This window comes from Selaginella moellendorffii, unplaced genomic scaffold (genome assembly GCF_000143415.4).
Source record: "Selaginella moellendorffii unplaced genomic scaffold, v1.0 SELMOscaffold_10, whole genome shotgun sequence".
NCBI lineage: Eukaryota > Viridiplantae > Streptophyta > Lycopodiopsida > Selaginellales > Selaginellaceae > Selaginella > Selaginella moellendorffii.
The window spans coordinates 2,630,198-2,654,749 of record NW_003314271.1 but is presented as its reverse complement, the minus strand read 5'-3'; the positions used below and the strand labels follow the sequence as shown (position 1 = coordinate 2,654,749).

At 49.1% G+C, this 24,552-nt stretch overlaps 8 protein-coding genes across 9 annotated transcripts; 2 read left to right on the top strand and 6 right to left on the bottom strand.

Moving 5' to 3' along the window:
- Positions 1-1,465: 1,465 nt before the first annotated feature.
- On the bottom strand, positions 1,466-4,047 carry LOC9631479 (intermediate cleaving peptidase 55, mitochondrial). Its single transcript, XM_024673240.1, has 15 exons — positions 3,988-4,047; positions 3,863-3,934; positions 3,548-3,811; positions 3,397-3,489; positions 3,138-3,344; positions 2,976-3,079; positions 2,791-2,857; positions 2,629-2,736; positions 2,482-2,574; positions 2,328-2,421; positions 2,201-2,271; positions 2,084-2,139; positions 1,967-2,027; positions 1,850-1,907; positions 1,466-1,739 (listed from the first exon to the last, which is right to left on the bottom strand). Exons 1-15 carry the CDS (start codon positions 4,033-4,035, stop codon positions 1,681-1,683), a joined length of 1,455 nt encoding a protein of 484 aa, XP_024529008.1. The 5' UTR covers positions 4,036-4,047; the 3' UTR covers positions 1,466-1,680.
- An 18-nt stretch (positions 4,048-4,065) lies between these two features.
- On the bottom strand, positions 4,066-7,095 carry LOC9631477 (pectate lyase 1). 2 transcript variants are annotated; one of them, XM_002968256.2, is made up of 8 exons: positions 6,914-7,095; positions 6,722-6,790; positions 6,571-6,666; positions 6,417-6,513; positions 5,551-6,356; positions 5,359-5,491; positions 4,650-5,307; positions 4,066-4,552 (listed from the first exon to the last, which is right to left on the bottom strand). In XM_002968256.2, exons 5-8 carry the CDS (start codon positions 6,088-6,090, stop codon positions 4,174-4,176), a joined length of 1,710 nt encoding a protein of 569 aa, XP_002968302.2. In that variant the 5' UTR covers positions 6,091-6,356; positions 6,417-6,513; positions 6,571-6,666; positions 6,722-6,790; positions 6,914-7,095; the 3' UTR covers positions 4,066-4,173. The 2 variants fall into 2 exon arrangements, with proteins under 2 accessions (XP_002968302.2, XP_024529007.1); XM_024673239.1 differs by having other exon boundaries at positions 5,551-6,329.
- A 4,831-nt stretch (positions 7,096-11,926) lies between these two features.
- Positions 11,927-12,946, bottom strand: LOC9631475 (lipoate-protein ligase A). The gene is made up of 4 exons (XM_002968254.2): positions 12,790-12,946; positions 12,495-12,733; positions 12,290-12,438; positions 11,927-12,230 (listed from the first exon to the last, which is right to left on the bottom strand). Exons 1-4 carry the CDS (start codon positions 12,939-12,941, stop codon positions 12,042-12,044), a joined length of 729 nt encoding a protein of 242 aa, XP_002968300.1. The 5' UTR covers positions 12,942-12,946; the 3' UTR covers positions 11,927-12,041.
- A 64-nt stretch (positions 12,947-13,010) lies between these two features.
- LOC9631474 lies at positions 13,011-15,684 on the bottom strand. The gene is made up of 16 exons (XM_002968253.2): positions 15,565-15,684; positions 15,354-15,497; positions 15,135-15,302; positions 15,033-15,083; positions 14,835-14,969; positions 14,743-14,766; positions 14,579-14,690; positions 14,405-14,524; positions 14,299-14,348; positions 14,088-14,246; positions 13,939-14,034; positions 13,766-13,881; positions 13,592-13,715; positions 13,420-13,533; positions 13,274-13,354; positions 13,011-13,208 (listed from the first exon to the last, which is right to left on the bottom strand). Exons 1-16 carry the CDS (start codon positions 15,661-15,663, stop codon positions 13,056-13,058), a joined length of 1,746 nt encoding a protein of 581 aa, XP_002968299.2. The 5' UTR covers positions 15,664-15,684; the 3' UTR covers positions 13,011-13,055.
- A 134-nt stretch (positions 15,685-15,818) lies between these two features.
- On the bottom strand, positions 15,819-17,718 carry LOC9650527 (pentatricopeptide repeat-containing protein At4g35130, chloroplastic). Its single transcript, XM_024673468.1, has 2 exons — positions 17,670-17,718; positions 15,819-17,620 (listed from the first exon to the last, which is right to left on the bottom strand). Exons 1-2 carry the CDS (start codon positions 17,693-17,695, stop codon positions 15,838-15,840), a joined length of 1,809 nt encoding a protein of 602 aa, XP_024529236.1. The 5' UTR covers positions 17,696-17,718; the 3' UTR covers positions 15,819-15,837.
- A 238-nt stretch (positions 17,719-17,956) lies between these two features.
- LOC9650526 (protein LNK1) lies at positions 17,957-20,992 on the top strand. The gene is made up of 7 exons (XM_024673234.1): positions 17,957-18,357; positions 18,432-18,895; positions 18,992-19,301; positions 19,364-19,435; positions 19,492-20,139; positions 20,192-20,337; positions 20,404-20,992. Exons 1-7 carry the CDS (start codon positions 18,271-18,273, stop codon positions 20,927-20,929), a joined length of 2,253 nt encoding a protein of 750 aa, XP_024529002.1. The 5' UTR covers positions 17,957-18,270; the 3' UTR covers positions 20,930-20,992.
- Positions 20,993-21,084: 92 nt separating this feature from the next.
- Positions 21,085-22,679, top strand: LOC9631473 (UPF0613 protein PB24D3.06c). The gene is made up of 10 exons (XM_002968538.2): positions 21,085-21,241; positions 21,301-21,377; positions 21,445-21,550; positions 21,614-21,706; positions 21,761-21,826; positions 21,883-22,028; positions 22,089-22,197; positions 22,245-22,309; positions 22,364-22,520; positions 22,574-22,679. The coding sequence occupies exons 1-9, from the start codon at positions 21,182-21,184 to the stop codon at positions 22,503-22,505; spliced, it is 864 nt and encodes a 287-aa protein (XP_002968584.1). The 5' UTR covers positions 21,085-21,181; the 3' UTR covers positions 22,506-22,520; positions 22,574-22,679.
- LOC9631472 lies at positions 22,653-23,541 on the bottom strand. Its single transcript, XM_002968251.2, has 2 exons — positions 23,306-23,541; positions 22,653-23,211 (listed from the first exon to the last, which is right to left on the bottom strand). Exons 1-2 carry the CDS (start codon positions 23,468-23,470, stop codon positions 22,666-22,668), a joined length of 711 nt encoding a protein of 236 aa, XP_002968297.1. The 5' UTR covers positions 23,471-23,541; the 3' UTR covers positions 22,653-22,665.
- Positions 23,542-24,552: the final 1,011 nt, after the last annotated feature.

Sequence of the window (24,552 nt, the reverse complement as noted above, 5' to 3'; positions counted from 1 at the left end):
TGTCATTGATGCAATCGATCCCTCGCAACCGGACAGCGATCGAGTATGAAAATGCCCGTGTTGAGGAAGAACTAATATGAAAAGTTTTATGAAACTTCTCCCGCGCAGAGCAGGACAAATTGGAACTCGATAAGATAGAGCGGGTGTAACATGATGTGTCGACCGATGGGGATGGATTGAGTTGGATTGGATCAAACAACTAAACCGCGCTCAAGGAGAAAAAGAAATGGCTCTCAGGCCTGGAAGGAACATGATGTGTCCGTGGATGGTTCCACACAGAGCTTTCCCATAAACGCAAAGCTCGCCACCAGTCCACCACCACTTGTTTGTTACCCATATGTGCAGCAGTGACACTAAACCTTTGGCGGCGTTTAATAGCTCTTTCTCTTTCGATCGATCGTTCTCTTTCTCTTTCTCTCTCTCTCTCCCTGCAAAAAGAGGAAGTGGAAGCTCTGGATTAAGTACTCCTCCGGATAGTTTTTAATGAGAGGTGGAAGAAAAGTATGAGGGAAATCAGAGAAAGGGAGGAAGGATTGGAGTGGCAGAGTTGTTGCTGTTGATGGTTGAATTGAAGGCGAGCGCGGAAAAAATCGGCTCGGATGGCCCGAGATGGATGGATTTTGATTGATGGAAATTGACTTGCTCGCTCTCCCTCTCGCTCTCTCTCGGCGAGATGAAAGAGGGTAAAATTTTCCGGATGGAAGAGAGATAGCAAACGGTTGAAGCTAGCTTTGACGCGGGTCGCTGTCCCGCAATTTGGCTCTCTCTCAACTCGTGAAGATCTCTCTGGCAATTCCCCCGGCCTGCGCTGCGAGTAAAGAGAGATATGTAAGCTTTGCCTGATGTTTGCTAGCGCACAGAGATTGCGCAATTTCTCTGTGCTTTGTAAAACCATCGCCACAGATGTGGCTTTCAATCTCCACACATTGCCATCACTCGCTCCCACCACACAAAGTCACACGCACGCACACACACACACATACACTTAGTTCGCGTTTGATTTCATTTGGTTTCCTCTCTTTTTGGTAAAAGAAAGGAGAATGAGATCAACCCAAGTGTCACCATTGCCACCGGAAACTTTATGCGAGCAGAAACTCGCAGAGCGACAATAAAAAACAGAGGAAGAAGTGCTCCCTTTTCCAGCTGCCTGTAAAATTTTTTTTGGCTTGTTCCACTTCTCCTGCATTCGCGGTACTGCAGCTTCAAAATTTTAAATTCAAATTTTGTCAAAAGCCAGAAAGCGTACATAGTAGACGTACCTTCAAATTGGCGACAGCCACGTCAACGTACCGCACGGCTCGGATAATGATTAAGACGCGCTGCACGCTATCATTGTGGTTTGGTTGGCGCCGTTACAGTTCTGTACCGCCCAAATGGAGAATTAGAATATTCGCATCATATCACTTAATTAATTCTGTTTTTAAGGTAGCAAAACGGAATTAATGAGTTAACCTAAGCCGTGGAGTTAACCTTTTTTTGTTGTAGTTTAATTGTACAACAATGTAAGTATGGGAATTCATTCAACTCAATGAAGGGCAGCCAAAAAGACTGCCCACAATCTTTCAGCCACCTAACGCATCCAAACAAAATAAATGGCCAGAAAAGGGAAGATCTTACTGCCGATCATACATCAATCATCCGGGGCGAGATTGATGAACTAGAGGCCAGGCGAAAGCGCTGTTATGTTATCAATCCCTCCTTGTCTCGACAATTGCTCAAAGGATGCGCGGGGCTTGGTCCTGACAGAGAAGGATTGTTGCTGTTAGCGAATGACTGACGTTTCCAGTGACCCCCTCACGCTATGTAGCTTGGGACGACCCGAGAGTGGGGGGATAGGCTTTGGCTTTACCTTGTTGGATGCAAAGCTCCAGCTCCTCTATCGTTTTCGGAATGGACGTTGAAAGAACCTGGGAGGACAGCGACTTAAAGTTAGCTTGGATCCACAAGCGAGAAAACATATTATCACCTCGTAACCACTGTCGGTGATGAGAACCTCGTCCTCAATACGTATGCCAATGCCACGGTACCTGGATTAGCTCGGCTTGCTCAATCGGCTCATGGGAATACATCAAATTTTGCTGACCTGTCTGGGACATCGGCGTCCTTTGGAAAGTAGAGGCCCGGTTCTATTGCTAAAACCTGACAGGAACGTATCATATAAGCACAAAACGAAAGATCAACAGAATGTGTACGTACGTACCATACCAGGGCGGAGGGATTCTCCCCGTGACACTCCACCAGAATCATGGACATCCATCCCGAGATAGTGTCCTTCAAGCCAAGAAAAACACGTAAGTCACTCGAACAAGAAAACTGCAATCGCGTACCGATAGCTGTCGGATTAAATTTTCCAACGTCTGGTGGGGAATGTCCTTGTCCTTTGATACCAAGACCGATCAGAGCCTTCGACAACAGCTGCATCTGTAAGGCAGCTGTACCTTCAGAACCGTATCACAACTCGTTTTTGTAACAGCTGCTTACAGAGTGCGAGTGGATCTGTAGTAGATTCGCACCAGGATGGCACAACTTGAAGCACTCATTCATTGTTGATAGAACAATCTCATAAATTTCCCTCTGCAATAAAGTAATCTTGCTCAAGGACGAGTTGAAAACGAAGCAAGCACAGACCTGGGCCGGGCTAAAGGACCCGCAAGGTGGCCAAGTTCGTGTGATGTCACTGACGTATCCGTGAAGCTCGCAGCCAGCATCCATAAGGACCAAGTCTCCTTCCCGGATCTAAGCAACAAAAAAGAAAAGTCGGCCTCCAAACTTTGGAGCAAGAAATCTCACTCGTTGGTCGTTCCTAGAGTAATGTATCACGCTAGCATTTGCTCCACTTCCTACAACAGGAGGAAACCTGCAAGTATGAAACATAGCAACATATGAAACGGCAGGAAGAAACTAGTAGCGAACGGAAAAAGCAAGCACTTAAAGATCAAAGAGTTCCAGGTTTACGTTAGCAATATAGTCCTTACGCCATGCGCTGGGCTCCTCTGATTTTTGATTCGTACTCTATGGTAGCAGCCAGCAAATGTTCGTGCGGCCAGTGCTTTGACGTCTTTATAGTTTGTATGAATGCCTGCAAGATTGCAGCCAGTTAGGCAATCCATGTGCATTAACAACAAGCGCACGCGTACCTGTGAACTAATATCCGCTACCCGCTTCATCAAGCTGATCTCTGCGGGCGATTTAACAACTCTGATTTGGCTAGAATGTGGAGACAGGCTCCTCAACTTGTTCTGTTCGAAGGCCTCTTGAATTTTCGAAACCTTCCGGAACGTAGGACTCAGTATGTTCTCGTTACAATATACACCGCTGGCATACTTGACCATCTCACCAAAATACTATAAAGTGAAGAAAGTTAGCAGCAACAAAGCGCGAACGAACATAACGAACCTTTGGAATTTCGGCTATTGTATACGTCTCGTTGGCATGAAAAACAGACAGTGCAGCTTCTTTGTCCGCTAGAGTTCCATCCCACACAGACCGCTGTAATTGTTTTTTTCTGATCATGTTTTTTCAGGTAAAAAAAATATCATAGCCTTACCTCGGGATCTGGATCAGAGACGAACATACAAAGATCGCCATTGGCTTTGATCACCGCTATTCCACCAGGCTGTTGGCAGCCAGTATAGTAAAGATAATCCGAGTCTGGCCGATAAGGATAAGGAATGATATCACTCATCGTCTTGATCGGCGCAGAGCCTATCGCTACCAAGCTGTTCCTGGGAAGAATCGACATCAAGCTCTTCCGTCTTTGGTGGAACTCGGCGGCCGAAATCCCGGGCATAATCTCCCCTGCCTCAAGAAGCTGACAAACAAGAGATCAAAAACAGAGACGATCGCTCATCCAAAATCTCACCTCCGGATGCGTTTCGGGCGTCGGCTGCCCCGCATTGATCGCCGCAGTGGAGATCGGCCTTGAAATGCGTGTCTTCCACAGCACAAGGACACATTACGCGCGCTGGACGATCGCATTTCTCTCACCTGGAGTGCTCGTCGGATCGGCGCCATCAGGGAGCGCCTCGTCGCCATAGCCGCCAAGCGTAAAGCCCTAAAGCCCTGGACTCCAAAATCTTGGCTTTATTAAATTTGTTTTAGCGCGTGACCGTTCTTTTAAAATGGAGCAAAGCTTTGGAAAAGCTTTGGATCAAAAGCTCTTGCACAGCGATTTTAGCTCGAGTAGAGGCAGCGCTGGAGCTTCTGTCCATAGAGCGCGCCAGCGCAAGCTTGGATCATCTTTGTGAGACGATTTGGAGTTACAACCGGAGGAGCATGGCGCGGCGTAACGTACTTTGGATGCTGCGAGTTCTTCCCGAGGAGGACGAACTGATGGAACGTAGAACCGCCAAGATAGAGATCGTTTCTCGACTGAATCGTCGATGATTGATCGAGAGCTTTGGAGGCACCTGGAAACCATGGCGTTACCTCACGCCTACGGCCGGGAATGAACGCGTTGCTCTCGGACAGGATCTGTGCGTTTGCTCTTCCTCCGATGGCGTAGTATCCCCAGTTCGTGTAGAGATTGTTGACAACGTGACAGTATCCCCACCTGTAAGAAAGAATGTAAGCAAGAACGAAAACTCTTGTGGAAGTTTTCGCACGAACTAAGCTAAAGCGATCTAAGAACTTGCGAAGGATTGTGTTACCTGCAGTGAGGCATCCTTTGCATCGAGTCTCTAAACCAGTTCCGGAAGATGGTCACGCGCATGTTTCGATCCTGCGAGTCCGCATCCGAGGCACCGAGCAGCATGTTGAAGTTCTTGTTGGAAAGATAGCAGTTTGAGATGGTCACGTCGGTCGATCCCTGGACAACCGAGACGAGGCCGAGCTTCGCGTCCGAGGACGTGATGTGATCCACCCAAACGCCCCTCGAGGATCCAAAGATGTGGATTGTATCCGTCTGTGGCACTCGAGAGATCTCGAAGTTGTGAAGGATAACGTTGCTGACACCGCCGAGAACGAAGCATTTGTTGGTAAAGACGACGTTCACTCCACGTCCATCAACCGTGGTGGAGCTCCGGATCCACACCATGTCGCGGAGGACTATAGTCATGCTCCGAGCAAAGGTGATCCAAACCCCTCCGTTTCTCCCGTTGGCCAGCTGAGCTCCATAACGAAAGGTGCCGCCCTGTGGCCGAGATGGATTGTCGTCGGAGCTTGTGACCGTGTACATGGTACCCCTGGCTCCCCCAGTCACACTCCCAGCATAGCCGATAGCACACTTTGGCAACTTCTTTCCTTTCCCACAGTTCGAGAACTGGCAAGTTGTCCCGTCCACTTTGCACGAGTCCCGGACTCCAACACCTGCGAGCAAATATCACTATTAAAAAATGAAGAGAAACGATGCTTTCTTGCCTTCAAACTCCACCGATTCCGTGCTGGGAAATTCACTCGGAGGTGGTGTTAGCCCGCTCACGGTGATTTTCGCTTCGTCTATCTGAGAGAGTGCTTTCTGGACGAGATATAGCAGAGGTCTGGTAGCATCACCCTGCAAAGTCAATAGTTATGAGAACAAAATATTTACCAACTCGAAGGTCGAGATCTTACCGAATTGTCCATTGAGAGAGCGGAAGAACACTGCGCCAAGCTTCTCTTTGCGTTGCCGAGCTTGTCAAGTGTCTCGTTGTATTTCAGCTCCAGCAAGAAAGTCACGCACCATGCAAGCTCGCCGTTGGCCGAGTACAAACTGGCCTTGCATTCCTCCGTCGTCTCGATCACCCGAGCCCGCTGGAGATAGAGCTGTGCTTCTTCGAGACTTGCCAAGGCTTCCTTCTTCATCAACTCATCGTCGTTGTCAGGGGAAGAATCCCCGGTCGACGGAGATGGAGCTCCTCCCGGAGATGGCTGAAGCCTTTCCGACTCTGGCATTGTCATCCCCTCCGGAAGCGAACTATCGGCTTCCTCTACTTGACCACCTTCTGCAAGCCTGTTCTCCAGCGGGGCGAACACATCGCTCGGCAGCGAATCCGCTCCCTCAGGCTGCCCGATCATGTCGTCCAGATGTTTCCCACCACCATCAGCTTGAGCCGAGCTCAGCTCCGCCAAAACCAGAGCAAGAGCACAGAAAAGCACCGCTCTGAGAGCCATTCCGCAGAGAAGATCCAACAAAAATTGCGGAAAAGTCCTCCACGATGAGATATATACCCATAGCCTGCAAAATCTGTTGGTGGTCACCCTTCCATCACACTAGCACCTATTGATGTTCCCATCACACGAACTTGAAGAGACACCACCTGGAATCCGAGTTATTTTCATTTCTTATTTGCACAGAGATCCACCACTGCGAAAGAACCTAGGCAAAACCCTTGGGAGATCACGACGGATTCCTGCGATTTTCCCAGACGACAGAAAGTCTCGAGGAGGAAAATTTAGAAACATAACAAAACAGGAATTTGGAAAGCTTGCAAAGTTACCACATCAGTAGTTTTGAGGATGATCGAAGTTTTGCTCTCGCTCCTCCACCGGGATAAGCCTATCCCACTCTTCAAGCCAAGGAAACTCTCGCAGTGGCTTCTCAAAGTATATAAGTTAGTCCAAGAAGACACCACAAACTCTACGATCACTTACATAAGGCCTCTTAGAATATTTAGCTCGGTAGTGTGCAAGAACCCCGAGTATGGCGAAGAAAGACAGTCCAGCGCAACACATTCCAAGAGCTTCCCACTGCAAAACACTATCTAGCTAGAACCAGGAAGAAAATCGAAGAAAAAATGCATACCTTATCTATGTCAGTAGGATCCTCGTCAACGCGCTCTCCTCCCCACCAAAGCTCATACTCTTCGGGAACCTGAGATAAAAACAAAGGATCACAGTAGAAGGGAGACATCACACGATTTCTACCTAGGTCACAGATTGCGCGGGTTCCTCAGAAACTAGCTACATTATCCTAGATCGAGCAAGAAAAACTTACAGGGGCGGAGACTTCTTCTTCCGGCGGCAGCGGCAATCCCCATCCGCCGCTCCTGGTGCGCATCGCGCTCAGCGGCTGCCTGATCGCTGCGTTCCTTCGCATCGCGGAGCTGAAATATTTGGCCGCTGTCGCCAGACCACTGCTCCCCGCCATAGCTATAATAAAAACCCTCTTCTCTAATAGGTACAGTCCGTCAGTTAAACACCTGCAAAGAAATACTAATAGGCTTGCATTTATACATAAAATTAGTCGCTAAAGACCACAATGACCACGGAGCGAGGCTCCAGAGCATCCCCGGGCCTAGGGTTCTCTGGAATGCGTTACTGCGCAGGAATCGCATCCAAGTCCCGGTCGGTTCCATCGGCACTGTATCCGGAGCTTCACTCCGGAGTTCGCATGGTCAGGTAAGCTGGCTACTCTCCATTTTCGATTCTCACGCACTGGATTTCTAGCATGTTATCTTTCTTCGCGGTGGCCCTGGCGCTGGAACAAGCGGTGGTAACAGGAGAATTTTTTGTGATCCAGAGTTTTCTAGAAACTCTGTGGTTACGTTTCGTGGATAGCTACCGCATGTGTTTAGACGAAAAGACTACCTGGGATCTCGTGAGAAATGGCTGGTTAGAGCAAGCTCTCAATCACTGATATCACGCCTTCAGGTGATATAGATCCTCCTGATGTTTTGGTATGGCGGAAGAATTAATTGTGTCTCGCGCTGGAGGAAAAGAAAATAGCAGAGTGCCTGTTTGGATTTTGCCAAGGTTGTAGTTGTACAATGTGGTTTTACAGGGAGGAGGCATTGAGCGAGAGCTGTGGAGAGATCAAGTTTATATTAAAGCTCACTTCAGCTCGTATGCAGGTTGACGCGGCCGGACAGACCGACGCCAGGTGCCCGATTGCAAGCCCGTGGACGTGATGAAGGAGGTGCTGGGAGAGCTCTTGTCGCAAAGGCCCGTGACATGACCGAGAGTCGGTCGGCCTTCGAAATGGCAGAGGGATCACATAACTAAGTGTCGCAAGCCTGCTACGCCAAAGCCAAAGCCCAGAAGCACAAGGCTAGAAGAGAAGACTGGGACGATCGAAGCCTTCCAGTTGTTCGAGTGTAAGTCTCTCTAGCTCAAAGACAATCTGGGATCCGTCATACCCCGTCCAATTTGATGGCGCTCTTGACGCTCCTCTGAGATCGCAGCGCCAAAGCCGCAGTTCGATCAAGACCAGAGGGGGAGCAAATTTATTTAAATAGAGTAATATCTCAAACAAAGAAACTGGCAACTCGTGGCAGACACACAACCGGGATGTCCAACGAACGACCAAGACACCACTTCCTCTCCCTCTTTCTCTCGATCGATCGATGACACTACCAGAGACCGTGTGAGTGGCGGATGGAATTCTCTGTCGAGACATAATCCCAGGCTGATATCAACTTGAAGGCCACAGCTCGCAACACTCGACTGAGAAGTCTGGAGCTCTTCTTTCGGTTCCTTACAATCAAAACGCGAAGCCGTGTGCAGCGCGCTGCACAGAGTAGAGGTCCAGGACGAAGGCAGGCGGTGCCATAGCCGCAGCAGCCGCAGCAGGATTCCCGAAAAACCAGGAGGAGTCAAGCAGGAGAGCATAGCGGGGCATTCCTGGGTGGGAACAAATGGCATCAAAGCTTTCAACACCACTCCAACGCCCTGGCGTTCTTGTTTCGATCAAGTAGTCATAACTAAATATCTTGACTCTATCTCTGATAAAACAAAGTTCTTGTTTGAAATGATGCTCGCAGTGATGATGTCAATCAACCCCAAGCTTTGACAAGCCTTTGTAAAACATGGGAAACGTGTTTTTGGTCTGATAATTGTGATTATAGGGATCTATCGGACGATCAGCCAGAGGATTCGTGGTCTGGAATCACGATCTCGCAATGAGCTGTTGCATTTCTGCTCCATTTTGTAAGCAAGATCCCAATCTGTCCTCTGGAACAATCAAACAAGTAAGAAAATACTGTAGAAACGCCATACCTTGACGTAGCCAAGACCAAAACGATGGTTGCTTGTTAGCTCCTGAAGTTGAAAGTTGCCGTGCGATAGCTCTTCGTCCGTGTTGCATATGACCTCAAACGACGCTTCCACGGCTCTCTCAGACCCTTGTCGTCATTGTCTTCTTCATCGTCGACACTCGTAAAGAAGCTCGCGAACTGCCTGATCCCTTTGGGAAGCAGGAACCTCCAAGCGTATCTAACGAATCCCACATTATACCCATGGTTGATTGGGAGAAGCGAAGCCGCTGTTATTCCAGCCCCGTAATTCAAAGTATTGTCTAGCTTGGAGCCCAGTATCAGCGCCTGGATGTGTGACGGGAACACCGATCACTCCAGGACCAAAGTCACTGGTCCACTCCGGGTTTTCATCGCGTTCCCGACGTTTAGAGTATAGCAGAAGTCCATTGTCATCAACTAAGCCTATCACATCCAGAAGAAGAACATCCCGATCATTCTCAAGAGATCAATCAACTCTCACATCCAGACCAAGCAAGAACATCCAGGTAGAGTATAGCAGAAGTCCACTGCCGGGAGATCAATGTACACAAGCCTGGTTTGTGTGATTTCTTTTACTAGATCGGATCTTGTGAGCTCTTTGATTATTCCATTGAGCTTCAAAAATCTCTTGAATTCTTTCCAAATACTTTGAGTTTTTGTTTCGCTTGTTGGTTTTGAGATCTCTTATCTCTTTTAGTTCTTTGGACTTTAGAAAAGTAAAGAAGTCTTCCTTCATTTCCCTGGACTTAACCACTGAGATCAGAAACCTGGGCGCTGGAATCCAAGCAAGAGGAGTTCCTAGGCGAGGAGGGCGAGAAAAGCAGCTAATTGGAGAGGATGCAAGCCACAAACACAGCACGCCCTATGGATTCACTGCCTGCAGAAGGTGAAATCGCGAGGAATTCTCCAGCGCAGAGATATGCTAGCTGCTAATTACTTAGGATATGCTAGTTAACCCTTGGGTTGCAAACGAGCGCTATTGTGAAACTCAGTCTTGACCCAGTAGAGATCCAGCGTAACATGGTCGCCACACTTCTCCCGAACGGTGTCGACATCATCCCCACCCTCGAGCACCTTGGCGATGTCAAGCTTGATCTCGTAGCTCGGAATGCCTGGTCGATCGCATTCCACCCCGCCGTGTCCCACTCCGGCCAATGGAATCCCCTGCTCCTCCAGCCACGCCACAGTCACGGGATGTAGCGCTTCCTCTCCAAACGAGATGGCTCTAGCATCGCCATATCGGTGGAGCAACACCGCCACCATCTGCCTCAGCTGCGTCTTCACGTACAACTTGATCGCCAGGAAGATCTGGACCTTGGAGCCGGGGCTATGGAAGTAGGCGTCCTTGTAGGAGAGGAGCTCGGGCAGCGTCTGGCACTGGCCGATGTCGAGGATGAAGCGCGGGCATGGGCGATTGGTCAGGTACTTGCCATTGTTGGGCTCGAGCTGGTAGAGCGCGGCATGGAAGGCTTCCATGGTGAGGAGCTTGATGCTCCCCCTGGGGAGATGGGCAAATGGAACGTAGAGTAGTCCCCACGTCCTGCTCCCCAGAGGCTCCATCCCATTCCTCCTGGACATGAATCTATCCCTCACGTACCCAGCGACGAAGGATTCGTGCTGCCGCTCCACGGCGATAACTTTGCCGCCGGGGCGCATGACGCACGACACCCCTAGCTTCCATATCTCGAGGTAGCGGTTGAGCTTGGCGACGCTCCAGCGCTTACCCACGGTGCACTCCTCGCGATTGTTCCATGCCTGCCAGTCGAGATCGTCGTCGTGCTCCGCCTTGCGCTCCACTGCCTCGAGCGCGCGCGCAAACACCGCTTCAAAGGATCGCGGCATCGTCTCCCTTAAACCCTAAAGCTCCGGGCTTTGCGGCACTGGGGTTTATGGTGTTCTTGGGTCGATCCCCAACAGGTACGATCTTCATCCAGACATTCGTTTGCTCTAATTCCAGCTGGAGATTGTGCTTGATCCAGAGCGCCTTTCAGCTACTACGCGATGGAACTGGACGGTAAACTCTTTATGACAATCTTGAATGAGAGTTTTCCTTTCTTTCTTCCAGGAAATAGGATCGAGCGGCTGCCACAGTCAGTGAAAACGCTGGTGGTTGCGGAGGACCAAATCTCTGAAGTTGAGTACTTGTTTCCCCATTTTTCCTCCTCAAAACTCGTTTTTTTTTCTTGAGGCTCCTTCACTTACTAACAAACTCGATTCGATCGTTCCACCAGCGAGACAGCAACCAAGAGCATTGTCTTGATTCAGACTGGCAGTTTTTGTAAGTACCACTTCCCTCCCAATTCTTCATGGTTGCTAACGTAAAAGAGAGCTCTTCTCCTTTTTGCAGGAAGCGGCGGCTCATAGCAACGATCGATGGTCACGGGAGAATTTCATGTCCAAGTACGTACTTTGCAGTTCGTTGCAAAGAGTTCCTGCTCTTGGTGTTTCTGATTGCTTTCCTCAGATTCAGCAAGCTCAAGGAGTGGCTGCAGGAACTTGGAGCCGACTGCAAGGGGTGCTTTGCACGGTATTATAGCATGAGAAGCGATTACGTACTTTGTTCTGCTAAATCTGAGGAGGAGTTGGATCGGATATTTTCGGGCGTCCCAGGAAGGAGCTCGAGGTCAGGAGGATCATTCTGTAACTTGTTCTGGCGGATGGAGCTGCTCGAGGTCAGGAGCATGGCAGTTGTGCCAATTATGCTAGCCATCTCGATGATGAGCAAGTCACTTTTCTGTCGGAAAACTCTAGACTGGACGTGTGCTTACTCAGAGATTATACAAGAGGATGGTACGTTTGCAACAAGAGAAGCAAGCTTCTAATGCTCAAGCGGTGCCCAAGCGGCAGCAGCTGCATATTGCTTTTTTTTTTTCCCTTCGGATTGGTGGTGTAAAGCAAGAACACACTTTCTCTAAAGCTAAAAGACCACTTAAAGCGTGGCTTTTGAAGGGTAGAAAAGGCATAATAAGATTCGACTGTTGAATTAAATTGAATAGTATTCCATCAACAAAGCAAAGTCACATTATAATGGTGTTAACAAAAACGTCCATCCGGGACTAAAACACGTCAGTATCTCGGACTCCCTATCAGCATCTACCGGAGTCCACGTCACTATATCGGACTTCTAAGGAGTTCGACGAACTGTGTCCGGTGCTTATACTCCTCTTCATCTACGTCTTCGAGCCTCGTTCTTTCCAGGAAAAAATGGCGACCGAGAGCGTCTTCCAGTAGCTCCGCAAGTTCTTCGCGATACGAGAGATAGTCTTTGAGCTTGCAGATGAAATCGCCGTGGGATCGGCCCTGTGCGAGATTTACATACAGCTCAAGCTCATAGAACGAAGTAACGAAAACTCGCTCACCAGTCGATACGCTGGAGCGCGGCGCGGAATAGTCAAGTAAGCCATTCGTGGCGGGCTATAGTCCCAGAGGAAGGAAGTGTGGTGGAGCCAGCGATCTTTGGAGATGGACTCGGCATTTCCAGCGATCTTCGTCTGCCCGAACGCATAGTCTGTCCAGCACTCACGAAGAACAGTCGCCAAAGAAACTCTTTTATCTCTCCGGTACCTTGCTCGTGAACTGTGAAGTCTGGATTGTCCCAAAAAACGTTCTTGTACAGCTCCCCGGTCCATTTCAGTATAGTCCTGGGGAAGAGTTCCAGCGATGGAATCGCCTTTCGCGAGCAAATGAGCGTGACAAAGAGCGTATCTTCGTCCACAATCACAGTCCCGCCGCCGGAGAAGCGTCGCACGACAGGGATTCCATCCCGGGACACGGCGTCCACATCCAGAAGCTCTTCCGGGCTCCTGGGGCACGGATCCATCAACAAAGACGCGCGCATTTGGGGAGAATCTCTTCTTACCCGCTCACTCCCATGACGATCGTGGGAGGCGATGTCCCATTGTTGAAGATGCACCAATTCTCATCGGTCTTGTGCATCAATCGCTCCTCGAGCTGGAGCTGCCGGAAGATGGGGAATCCCTGGAGCCGTAGCACTCGCATTGCGGGCCTCATCGCCGCCATCCAGGAGCCCTAAAAAGTCGCTCTTTCTAGTCCCCGTAGAGACACGTGGCAAGATGCGCATTTGTCACGCAAGCCCTAATCCTTTATTTTAAAATTTTTGAATCTCTACTTTGAAGCCGCGTAGGCCTCTGGAACTGGCCCCGTCTTGCCAGTGATTCCTTGCTTGAGATTCTTAAAGTTTTCTTCGTAGTTTCTCTCGGCAGGAGGATTGCTGGGATCGATGGAGAAGGGTTCACTGAAAGGAACTGTGCTCTTCACCTGTTAGAGAGAAACGCAAAAGAAAAGCCATGAATCGGGAAGGGGAAAACGAAGAGAAACTCTACCTCGAATGTCACATTGCAAGCTGCGGGAGATTCCAGAGCAGCCACGCAAATTCGTGCAACTTCTTCTCGCGAAATCTTTCCCTGTGCAATGACAATCAAAGAAATGTGAGAAACAGCTCCAAATGAGATACTGAAACTGCTCATACTGTGATGTTGTCTCCCTGATCAAACTGTAGCTCTGCTCCTGCTGGCTCTTCTGTAAGCGCACAGGGTCTGACGATCGTGAAAGGCACCCCACTCTCTCGTATAAGATCCTCTCCCTGAGAGACGACTTCATAAGCTCGAGCTTTGAGCCAAAGTACTCCCGTGCAAGTTTACCTTGAGTTTGTAAGTGAGTATGTCTCCAAGCTCTTTATTGAGCCGGACTGCTGGTGGCTGCTTACTTAGATCCAATCCTGGTCTGTCCGGTCTCGTAACCCCAGCAGAACTTACGTGAACAAACCTGCACGAAGAGAACTATTCAAAAGCTTATAACGAAACTCGGGACTATACCTCGGTGTAACAGGCTCATTGAGATAAGCTTTGATGCTTGCGATTGGAATCGCAAACGAACCTGGTTCAAAGGTTGGATTAAGCCTGCCATCGTACTCGAACTTGCTGTACATGAGCTACAAAGAGAGGCAAAACGGAGCTGGAAGTCGAGAAAAATGCCTACATGAACATACCTGTAGCGAAGCGATGCTCGAGACGTCAAACGGTGGAGCGTCTTGCACAGTTCGTGCTCGAAAAACTGGCACGAAGCTTGAAAATGGGACCCGAACCTACGAGAGTGGTTTCCAGCTTCCACGCAAAAGGTAAGAAACATGACGGTTACCTGTGTCCAAGAGTTCTTCTGTGTGTCAAAGCTCGCAGTGTATCCGGTTCCGTCCCAATCTTTGGAAACGCGGACAATCAGCTTCAATCTTTGGCCGTTTCCTTTGAGCCGGAGCTCCAGGCCGTCGTACGCGGACAAGTCCAGCACTGGATCAAAGTTCTGTCAAGCCATACATGAGATCTAATGCTCTTAGCCGGAGTGACTACTACACCTTTGTTCTTATGCTCGCAAAGCCTCCATTGTTTGCAGTCGAGACAACTCCTATACAGCACAAGAGCGAAGTTGTTACACAGTTTCTTCTGGGAAGTTGAAAATACCTCTGAAGATCCCAACTGGCTCATCTCCCTCTCGGCCAACTTGCAGAAAACTTTCGCTCACACCTCCCATAACAACATCGTCCAAAGATCCCCACGCGGGCCCGAAAGGAATGCCATTCTCTACGACCAAGACGGGACATAATTGTGCAAGAATAAACAATATCACTCTCTTACCATAGAAGCCAATCAAAAGCCTTCCTTGAAGCAGTCCAACATGATCTTTTACAGCATCAATCAAGTTTTTCATTCCCTGGTATTCCACTGCTTCTGGTGGATCGCCTTTAATCTGGAATATCAAAGTAAGAATAGGAAAACAAACAAAAAAACTGACTACTCACCTCTGGCATAAAAAACTTTATGCCCTGCAAAGTGTATCAATAAAAAATGAGAAATTGAATTGATCGAGCTAGAAGCAATGGTCTCTTATTACCTGAGAGTACTTTTGCCTATCCGGTGTATCTCCCTCCTTGGGTCCTACAATAACCGAGGCCGCGCTTATCACTTTCTTCACTCCATGAAAGTAGTGAGGTTGCAGTGTAGCTTTCTTCGTTACATCTCCAGTCACCTGAGATCTTGCCAGACGAAAGTAGATTACCACCAGTTTTCAATGATCTATAGCTATACTCACAATATCTGTGTCTGGTCCCAGTAAAGTTCTAGCCTTCTCGGTATTCCTGACCTGCATGTCAAAACGATAAGACACAGAGTTGGAATGCGAGAATTCCATTACCAGGACACGAACAGGAATGCCTTTTTTTCTCAGGACATCCACCACTCTCTTCCCAACGCCTCCAGTTGCACCGGTGACAAGAACTAAATCTCCGGTCTTTGCTTTGCTGTCTGCCATTGGCACTGCTTCTCGAGACTTCGTAAACCTTTCCGTGATGGATTGCACCAGCTGAAAGACACTGTTAGTTTAGATACGAAACCGGATTACGTTGAAGCAAACCTTTGGGAAAGACGGCTCGTTGAAAAAGAAGACAGTCTTCAGAAATCGTCCAAAATCCCAGGAAGCAACAGCTGCTGCCTGAGATGGGGAGTTACAAGCAAGCTTGGTTCGTCCCGGATGGCTTGTAAAACTTCCGCAAGCTCCCTGAAAGCAAGGAAAACTAGATAAGAAGCTGCTTGCATTGTCAGTCCAGACAACGTAAGGTACTCACCAAAAACCCAGAGCGCAAGCAAGGCCTTGAGGTGTTCTTCGCACTGTCCACTGCCGAGAGCAACTGTGGATAGTTTACCGCCCCGGCTGCTATCGCCATCCCTCCGCTACGAAGACGCTGGAAACCTCATAGGCTGCCAAGAAAACGAAAAAAAAAAAATCGTCGTCCACGCGTCCACCAAAAAAGCTCGTAGCGAAGTGTCAAAATTCCGGCAGAGATCCCGACTGCGATGGTTCCACCAAAGAGTTCTTTCCTCCATCTTGCGAGAAAAGCTCACAAGTTCGTCATAGTGCCCGATAGAAGAACGTAAGAAGACGATGTCTCTGGAGACAAACTTTCGGCTAGACGCGCTGCTCGCTCGGAGTCACCATAGTTTCTACAAGCACCGAGCAAGGCGGTCCACATCACGAACTCGGGCTCGTAAGGCATGGATCTCAGCAGCTCCTCAGCCTCGCCGAGCTTTCCCAGTCTAGCAAAGAGATCGGCCATGCATCCAAAGTGCTGGGACACTGGAGAGATCTCGTACTCGCGGACCATGGCCTGGAAGTGCTCGCGTCCTTGCTCCAGGACTCCTCCATGGCAGCAAGCGTACAGAACTCCCGTGAAAGATATCTCGTTCGGCTGCGTGCCGTCTAAAGTCATCTCCCACAGAAAGTCCACTGCCTCGCTCCGGAGGCCGCTCTGGGCGTAGGAAAGGAGCATCGTGTTCCATAAAACGATGTCTCTTCTCAGCTTCACGAGCCTGTCGAAAACTTCTCTCGCCATCGCCAAGCTTCCACACTTGCCATACATGTTGACGAGGCTGGCGGCGGCGTCGCCTTCGAGCTTGATCTTGGAAGCGATCATGTCGGCATGGAGCTGCTTCCCAACGTCCAAGTCATTCGAGCTCGAGCACGCGTTCAAAGCACTGACGAAGACAATCGCGTCCAGCTTCAAACCAGAGCCTGCCGGAGTTCTCATCTTCTGATAAGTTTCGAGAGCTTTCGAGTGAAAGCCGTGATCGACATAAGCACTCAGCATCGCCGTCCAGCAGATGAGATTCTTTTCTCGAATCCTTTCAAAAACATCCTCGGCCTCCTGGACGAGGCCGAACTTCCCATAGATCGTCACCAGCGCGGTCCCGACTACCACATCAGTCTCAAACCCGAGCAAAACTATCTTCTCGTGTAGCTTCTTCGCTTGATCCACGGACCAGCAGGCACCTAAAACGTTGACAAACGTGACCTCGTCCGGCTCGACGTCCATTACCTTGTAAGTTTCCATCGCTTCCACGGCATGCCCGTTCTGGGCATAAGCCGCTATCATAGAGTTCCAAGTCACAGCGTTCTTCCTTGTCATCCTGTCGAAAAGCTCTCTTGCTGGGCGGACGCCACCACTCCGGCCATAGAGGTTGATCACCGAGGTTGCGATGACAACGTTGGATTCATGCCCGGCAGCGTAGACCAGCTTGTACACGAAAGCCACCGATTTAACGCTGGAGCAGGCACCCAGCACAGTGACAAAGCTCACAACATCCGGCTTGATCCCGTCGAAGAGCATCTCCTGGAAAACTTGCAAGCCTTGATTGAGCCGAGCGTTTTGGACGAGAGCCGCCACCATGATGTTGTACGAGTACACGTTCCTGCTGGAGAGCTGCTTGAAGACCGCGATCGCGTCGTCCAGGTAGCCACACTTGCCATACATTTGTATGAGCAAGTTGCTCAGGTAAGTGCTCTGGAAATGCTTGCTCGAGCTCATGATATGGCGGTGGACGAGCTTGCATTCTCCCAGCGAGCCACACTGCCGGACGAGCGAGGCGTAAGTACCGGAAGTTACTTCGCTACCTTGCGCCGTTAGCCGGCCCAGCGCTTGATCCAAGCTCGCAGAGAACGAGCTGCGGAGAAAAATCCGCCACAGCCATTGTGATCGTTTTGCCGATCGTCCAAAGCATTTCATCTCGCGAGCTACAAGCAAAGTAAAGAAAGAAGCGAAACTCCGTCCATCCTTGGGATTTGCAGCATGGTTTTGGTCGATTTTTCGCTTCCAGCGAAAGAAATTCAAAGAATGCGGTACGATCCTGCTCAAAGGCAAGTAAAATCTGTGATCCCTTCGCAATCTGCCCTTACCATTTGCCTGGGCGCTCAAGAAACATCCATTGCGTCCAAGAGCCCTAAAACCCGCCCTAGAAAGTCAGCGCTAGTCAAATAGTACGTGGAAGATCTCCCGCCAATAAAAGGATCGCGAGGATGAATGGTAGCCACTCGTTGCGAGATCCGTCCACTCCACGTGGCAGGCGGACTGGCCATGGGCCAGTCCCAGTGCGTACGGCATGCAGTAAAAATGGGCGCCACGTCGGACCAGTTTGTGTGGATACGAGCATGTGTTACCATGTTGCGATGGATGATGATGATACCACATCCATCCATGGAATGTGTCCCGGGCTTTTGCAATGTGGCGGCGATGGCGGTGTGCTCTTCGCGTTCCTAGGCGGTAGAGGCGGTAGAGGCGGTAGCGGCGCTGCGGCGGCGGCATAGCGCTCGAATGCGCCGGCCGCCTTTTTCTTGAGGGATTCCTCTGCAATCTGGGAAAATATTTTGCGCGAGGTGAGGGTTTCTCGATCGCCAAACAGTGTAGGAGCTCCTAAATCTCTCACATCGGTAGCAAGAATCTAGCTACTGTTCCTTTTGGACCTAGCGGCATCGCCCCCGATGGGGAAATAGGCCTAGAATGACAGATTTTGAGAGCAAAGGAGGCCATGAACACATTCGCGGTCGAGGATTTGAGGCACTGGACACGAAATCCACTTGGTCTTCTGTGAGTACCTTTAGAACAAAAACAATTACTTTCCTTCAGTGCCTCGGATTGAATGGGTTCTTCGTTTGTGACAGTTCGATGAAATAGCTTGGGATGACTTCGGTGGCGACGATCACAGCGTGCCAGAGCCTGACGAACGGGCGCCGTCATTGTGGCTGAGAAGAAAGAAAGACCCAAAGCTCTGGAAGGAGTTAAAAGAGGAAGAACAGACATCGAAAATGGATGCCGAGGCCACGACCATGGACGTGGATAGCTGGGACAGTCTCAACGTAGGGGAGCTTGGGGCCGTTCCAGACAATCTCACAGGCATTGGAAACCATTTGAAGGAGGAGTCACCGGATGCTTTGCCACTGCTGGATGGAGGCGTGGTGATGTGTCTTAACGAGTACAACGATGGCGACGCCGGGCACTTTGCTTTCTCGGCTGTTCCAAGCGAGGAGGAGATGACGCTGTTTGGCGGTGAAAGCGACGCTGGAAAAGGAAGTGCTCTACTAAGTTACGCATGGGAGAACCTCGAGGACATGGACAATCTATTTCAGTAAGAAACTTGACGCTTCTTAGGTTAGTGTGCATTAGTTTGGCATCGTCATGTTTCGTTCTAAACTTTTGTTTCTTTGCTTCACTTTTCTAACAGAAGCGAGGAAGCACCATTTTCTCAAGATGCCACCGATGCTTTGCTTCAGTGGCCCGCTTCATCTTCGTCTCCAGACTCCAACTCTCCGGTAACAAATGCCAAAGCGGCCTGTGCCAGCCCGGAGTTGAGAGCGATGAAGGGAAAGTCGCACGACCAGGACATGAAAATGGAGTTTATTCCGTGCGAGAGCTTTGACAAGAACTCGGACGCATGCGCAAGCATTGCCGATGGTGAAAGTGCAGCGACTGATCTTTCGACTGCCGAGCTAAAGTTTGCAGCTCACGAGGAGCAGCGAGGCGACATTGACAAGGTACCGGTAAAAATCTATTCACCTGAATTCTTCTTGTGCTGACCATTGTTTCGATATGCAAGACTCCAGCGGAGGATTCCATGGAGCCGCTCTTGTCCCCAAAAGGGAAACAACAGGTCTCTGACACAGACAAGGTGATTAATTTTTTTTTCATGGCACTGATTTTTCTGAAGTAACATGACTATGGCAGGCTCATCCAGGAAAGAGACAAGCATCCAATAGAAAACGCAGTGATGAGCGATCCAGAAAGCAAATTTACCCGAAGAGACCTGGCATCAGTTATGCGAAACAGCAACCTTCAACTCAATTTTCTTCGTCCCAGCCGTTGCAGCTAAAACCAACTGTAGCTTCAACTCTGCAGGTCTATCCTCATGTTACCGGACCGGCAGTGCTGGGAACCATGCATCACAGGCCGCAGTACATTGGCCCAGTCCACCATTCTTCTTATATGATTCAACCAGCGCAGTCACAGCATTCGCAAGCCGTTATGATGTGCTACGATCAAGCCGAGCAACAAAGGTTCGGCCAGGAAACAAGGCAGAAACTAGCGCCCCCGCCGCCGCCGTCGTTGTCCGGAACAAACATGACGCCTCAAGAGAAGATTGAGAAACTGCGGTGGAAACAAAAGATGCACAGATTAGCGTCGGAGCAGCACCAGCAGATGGCCAAGCAGTGTGGACTTTCCATGGATCCGTGCACGCCACAGCAAGGAGCTCGGAGCGAGACGCCTATAGATGCAGACGACAAGGCGAATGTGAAGTCGGAAGATGGCGATGGAGCGCGAGCTACAGTTGTGGACAGCGCAGTTGTCAGTCAGCTTCTCGGCATAATGTCTAAGGTTGGACACGCCGTAGCTTTGCTCCGGTTCTTACAAGTTTTGTTTGTCGCAGCTGGACGTAGGAACGAGGATTTGCATCCGGGATGCGCTCTATCGGCTTGCGAGAAGCGCCATAACTCGTCACACTTCTGATGGCCCGAGCAGCAGCGAAGGCTCCAATAACTCGGCGGGCGACAACTCTCTGAGTAGAGCTATCAGGTCGTTCTTTCCTGGTCTGCATTTTCTCGTGACTGAAAGCGAAAAGAACCAAATTTTCTCGTGCAGATATCCACTGCTGGAAACCGAGACCAATCCCATCGACCGGACAATCGCAAATCTCCTGTTCCACAAGCGCAGCAGCAGCAACAGTGCAAACAACAGCAACAGTAGCAACAACAGCACTGGCTCCGCGGTGAACATCCCGTGCCTCCAGGAAAATCAAGCTCCCTGGACCTGGCAGCAGCAGCAGCAGCAGCACCAACAACAGGAAGCTGGATTATCTCAGCAACAACAGCAGCAGCAAGAGCTTCCATCGTCCGAGCTCACAGCACCCGAGGAGAAATCCTTGCGCGATGATTGCTCGAGCGAGATCGCGGAGGAAGCGAGCGATGGCAGCAAAAAGGGTGCTAAGCCGGGTGGTGGCGTTGGCTACTTCCAGAGCGTCAAGAGCCATAGGAAGCGGGAGGCGAGCAGTAGCGAGTTTTTGTCGAACGAGGAAGGAGAGAGCCCGAGAATTGGGAGGGGGGCGTGTAGCAGCAGCAGCGATAGCTCTAGAGGCCATGGCAAAGCAGCGAAGACGGGGATTCAATAGCATATAGAGACGAAACGAGCCAATGTACACACACACCACGAGCAAAGGATCACATTTAAACTATAGATGCGCATAATTTCTTAGAATATGCCGGATATGCTCCTGAGTTTGAAAAAGATGCTTATAGGATTTTTAGGGATTTAGGGCTCTTGAGGGAGAGAGAGAGAGAGAGAGCCAGGCGGTGCCGCCCGTGTCAATCTTTCGGCGGGAGCAACGGGGAATGCAGCTACTTCGGAGGCGGCGGAGGTCGCCATGGCTCCGAAAACGCAAATGCAGGGCACGCTGTTCAAGTATGGGCCCAAGCCAGTCCAGGTATTGGGATTCTCTAGCTTGTTTTGGATTGAATCGCGCGGATTTTGCTGCGAGACAAGGTTGCCTTTCGGACTGGATCGTTCCAGCAGCAAGTGATTTTCATCGGGGGATTGACAGACGGCTTCTTTGCGACAGAGTAGCTTTCTAAATGCATTCGCTACTTTAACACAATGATTCTTCTGTTTCTTCCTTCGGCATTTCAGGTATCTACTTCCTCTTGCTAAAGCTCTCGAGAGTGAAAGGTGGTCGCTGGTCCAGTGCCTTTTATCGTCGTCGTATTCTGGCTATGGAACTTCTTCTTTGAAACAGGTGCTTAGATTCGTCTCCTTTGCTGCGAGTGAATGTTTATCTTCGGGTTTTTCGAGTCTCTAGGATGCACAGGAGCTGGAGCAGCTTATCAACTATTTAATCAACGAAGAAAATTCTCATGGTGTGGTGCTGCTTGGGCACAGCACGGGCTGTCAGGTTCTACTTACTGGAATTCTTTTGTCTATTGTTCCAACTTTGCGGTTAGTACAGGATATTGTTTATTACTTACGAGAGGGTGGGATTTGCATGAAAGCCGTCCGAGGAGCTATCCTTCAGGTAACACGACGCTGTGTATGTTTTTCGTGCTTCCATTTTTCTCTTTTATTCCGTAGGCTCCTGTAAGTGATAGAGAGTACAGAGCAACGTTGCCTGGGACAGCCGCAATGATCGACTTGGCTGATGAAATGATCAAGGAGGGAAGAGAATTGGATTTGATGCCCCGCGGGGCTGAACCAGCTGCTCCTATCACTGCTCATCGGTATGGAACTTTACAATGAGAACTTTTTGAGAAAACTTTCGAGTTTATATCTTGGTATAGTTTCCGCTCGCTTGCTGGATATATGGGAGACGATGACATGTTCAGCTCTGACCTCTCCGATGAGCAGCTTCGTGTTAGGCTTGAGCATATGTCAAAGCTTCCTTGCCAGGTGTGATGGATCTGCTCTAAAACATTTACGATTAATTTGCTTCATAGGTTATCTTTTCCATGGCCGATGAATACGTTCCGGACTACGTGAACAAGCACAACCTTGTCAAGCGGTAAGCATCAACATGTTTCCACGATGTAATACTTATTTCCCTTCTTTTCTGCAGGTTGTGCGCTGCCATGGGAGCCACAGCCGTTGAAATATGGGGCAATCACAGCCTCACCAACCGGATCCAAGAGGCTGTTCGTGCTGTCGTCGACTTTATAAAGAGAGAGAGCTCGAAAGACTGGGACGATCCATGGAAATGAAACAGTGTCTACAAGGTAAAGTTTGTTGGTTTCCTTTCTTCTTTAACAATGTCACTCACTTACAACAGGTCACCAAAACTGCGAGACTTGGCTCTAGCTAGTCTGAAGTGTCATCATCTCTGTCTATTCTATCTTCTTTCCACCTTATCCGGAGCTCCTCCTAGGCATCCTGGATCGTTTTCGCAGCATCCAAATCCTCATCCACTTTGTCACCCTCGCCATCAAGCTGTTCCCGCTTCCTGTCATCAACCTCCTCGCTCTTGGTTGCCTCGAGGTCTGCATCACCCTCCGTGACGCCGACCTCGGCCTTATCCGCAGCCACCAATCCGTGATCCAAATCCTCGCCTTGCTGCTTCTGGGCCTCCTCCCTGGGCTCCTCGCGCGATTCCTGCCTGGAGCCAGTCGTCGTGTTTGCCTTGAACAGCTCCAGTTGGTCCTCCAGAGCCTTCAAGTGATTGCGGAGCTTGACCACCTCCTTTTCGCTCTCGTCCAACTCCTTGAGCTGCTCCTTGAGTGTGGCGATCTGGATGTCTTTGTCACCCAGAGCAGCCTCCAGCCTCGTTTTCTCCTCGCCCAGAAGCTGCTGCTTGCGCTCCGACTGGATCAGCATGGTGCTGGTGTTGGACTTGACTGCGGCCAGTTGCAGCTTCTCGTCGTTGAGATCCGAGGCCTTTTTCTGGAGCTCGTCGTGGGATCTTCTCGCATCCTAAACATGTGTGTGTTTTGTTTTGGAGGAGAATTTTTTGGTTTTGGAAAGCGAAGCATGTAGGTGATGGGACTAAACATCAAAAGTGAGGTACCTGGAGATCGCGGAACATGGCATCTAGTTCGGCATTTTTGGACTCCCTGTCCCGGTGAGCACGCAGATCTTGGATGCCCATGAAGCAAACGAGGACGAAGATGACGAACAAGGAGATCGCCAACCTGAGGCCGCCTCCGTTTGACAATCCAACTGCGCCTGCCATCGCGAGTTTAGGGCTATCAAGTACGGTATATTCTTTATAGCATTATCCTCTGGGTGCCACAATGACCCTCTAAACAGTTAATGAATGAATTATTCACTTCAAATCCTTGAATATATCATATTTAAACCCTCCATTCTCATGCTTATTATTGGAAGTGCTGTCAAATAGTTAAATTGTTTATGACCACTATCAAGTAAAAAGTAAAATTTTGGAGCATGCATTAACACTATCAGAAAAAGCAAGACCACTTATCACCTTTTTTCTTCTTGCTTTGTCTAAGCAAAGATATATTATTTCAAGATATATTAAAGCATCGGAATGAATAAAAAGTATGTTTTTATCTTTTCAATTGAATTCTTATAAAATTTTAGCTGGCCATATAAATAAAATATGAATATTTATAATAATTTGCTTTGCTTTCTTATGTTCAATAAAATTTAACATTAAAACAGTTAAAAACACAAAATAAAATCTATATAAATGGCATAGAGGTTTTATACAATTTTTCAATGTCAAATCTTGCACACTACCACTGTAATGTGGGCCTGAGTTGTAGCTTCTTTTACATCCATATAGTCATGAGCCAATTTATGAACCAGTTGAGCTTGATAATAAAATTCTATGATGAATTGTTCATAAATCAATTGAACTTCCCATATTTTACCTAGTTAGTCAAGGAATAAGAAAAACAATTACACAAACAATAATGCTATATGAGCTAGAGAGCATTGTGAGCTACAAGTAAACTTGGGGCTCTTACAATTTGATCTCCAAAGCTTAGAAACATGGTTTCATTTGAGGAAAACAAAAGTTCATTTCAATTTTTTCAAGTTTCTTGATGTGTATCCTTGGCATGGATTGGAAAAACAGCTTGCACCATTGGAGCTCCCAATCTTTCATGTGGAGGTTTTGCCCATGGAGCTTCATCAAGACATGTCTCTCAACCTTCAGGAGTCCCTTGGCAACAAAGTGGACATGCTGCATGTCGCCAACTTCAAGCAGAAGCAGTATACTTCCTCAAGGTTGAAATCACTGGAAGCTAGGAAGAAGAGGTCACCACCTTCATGAGGAGGGGAAAACAT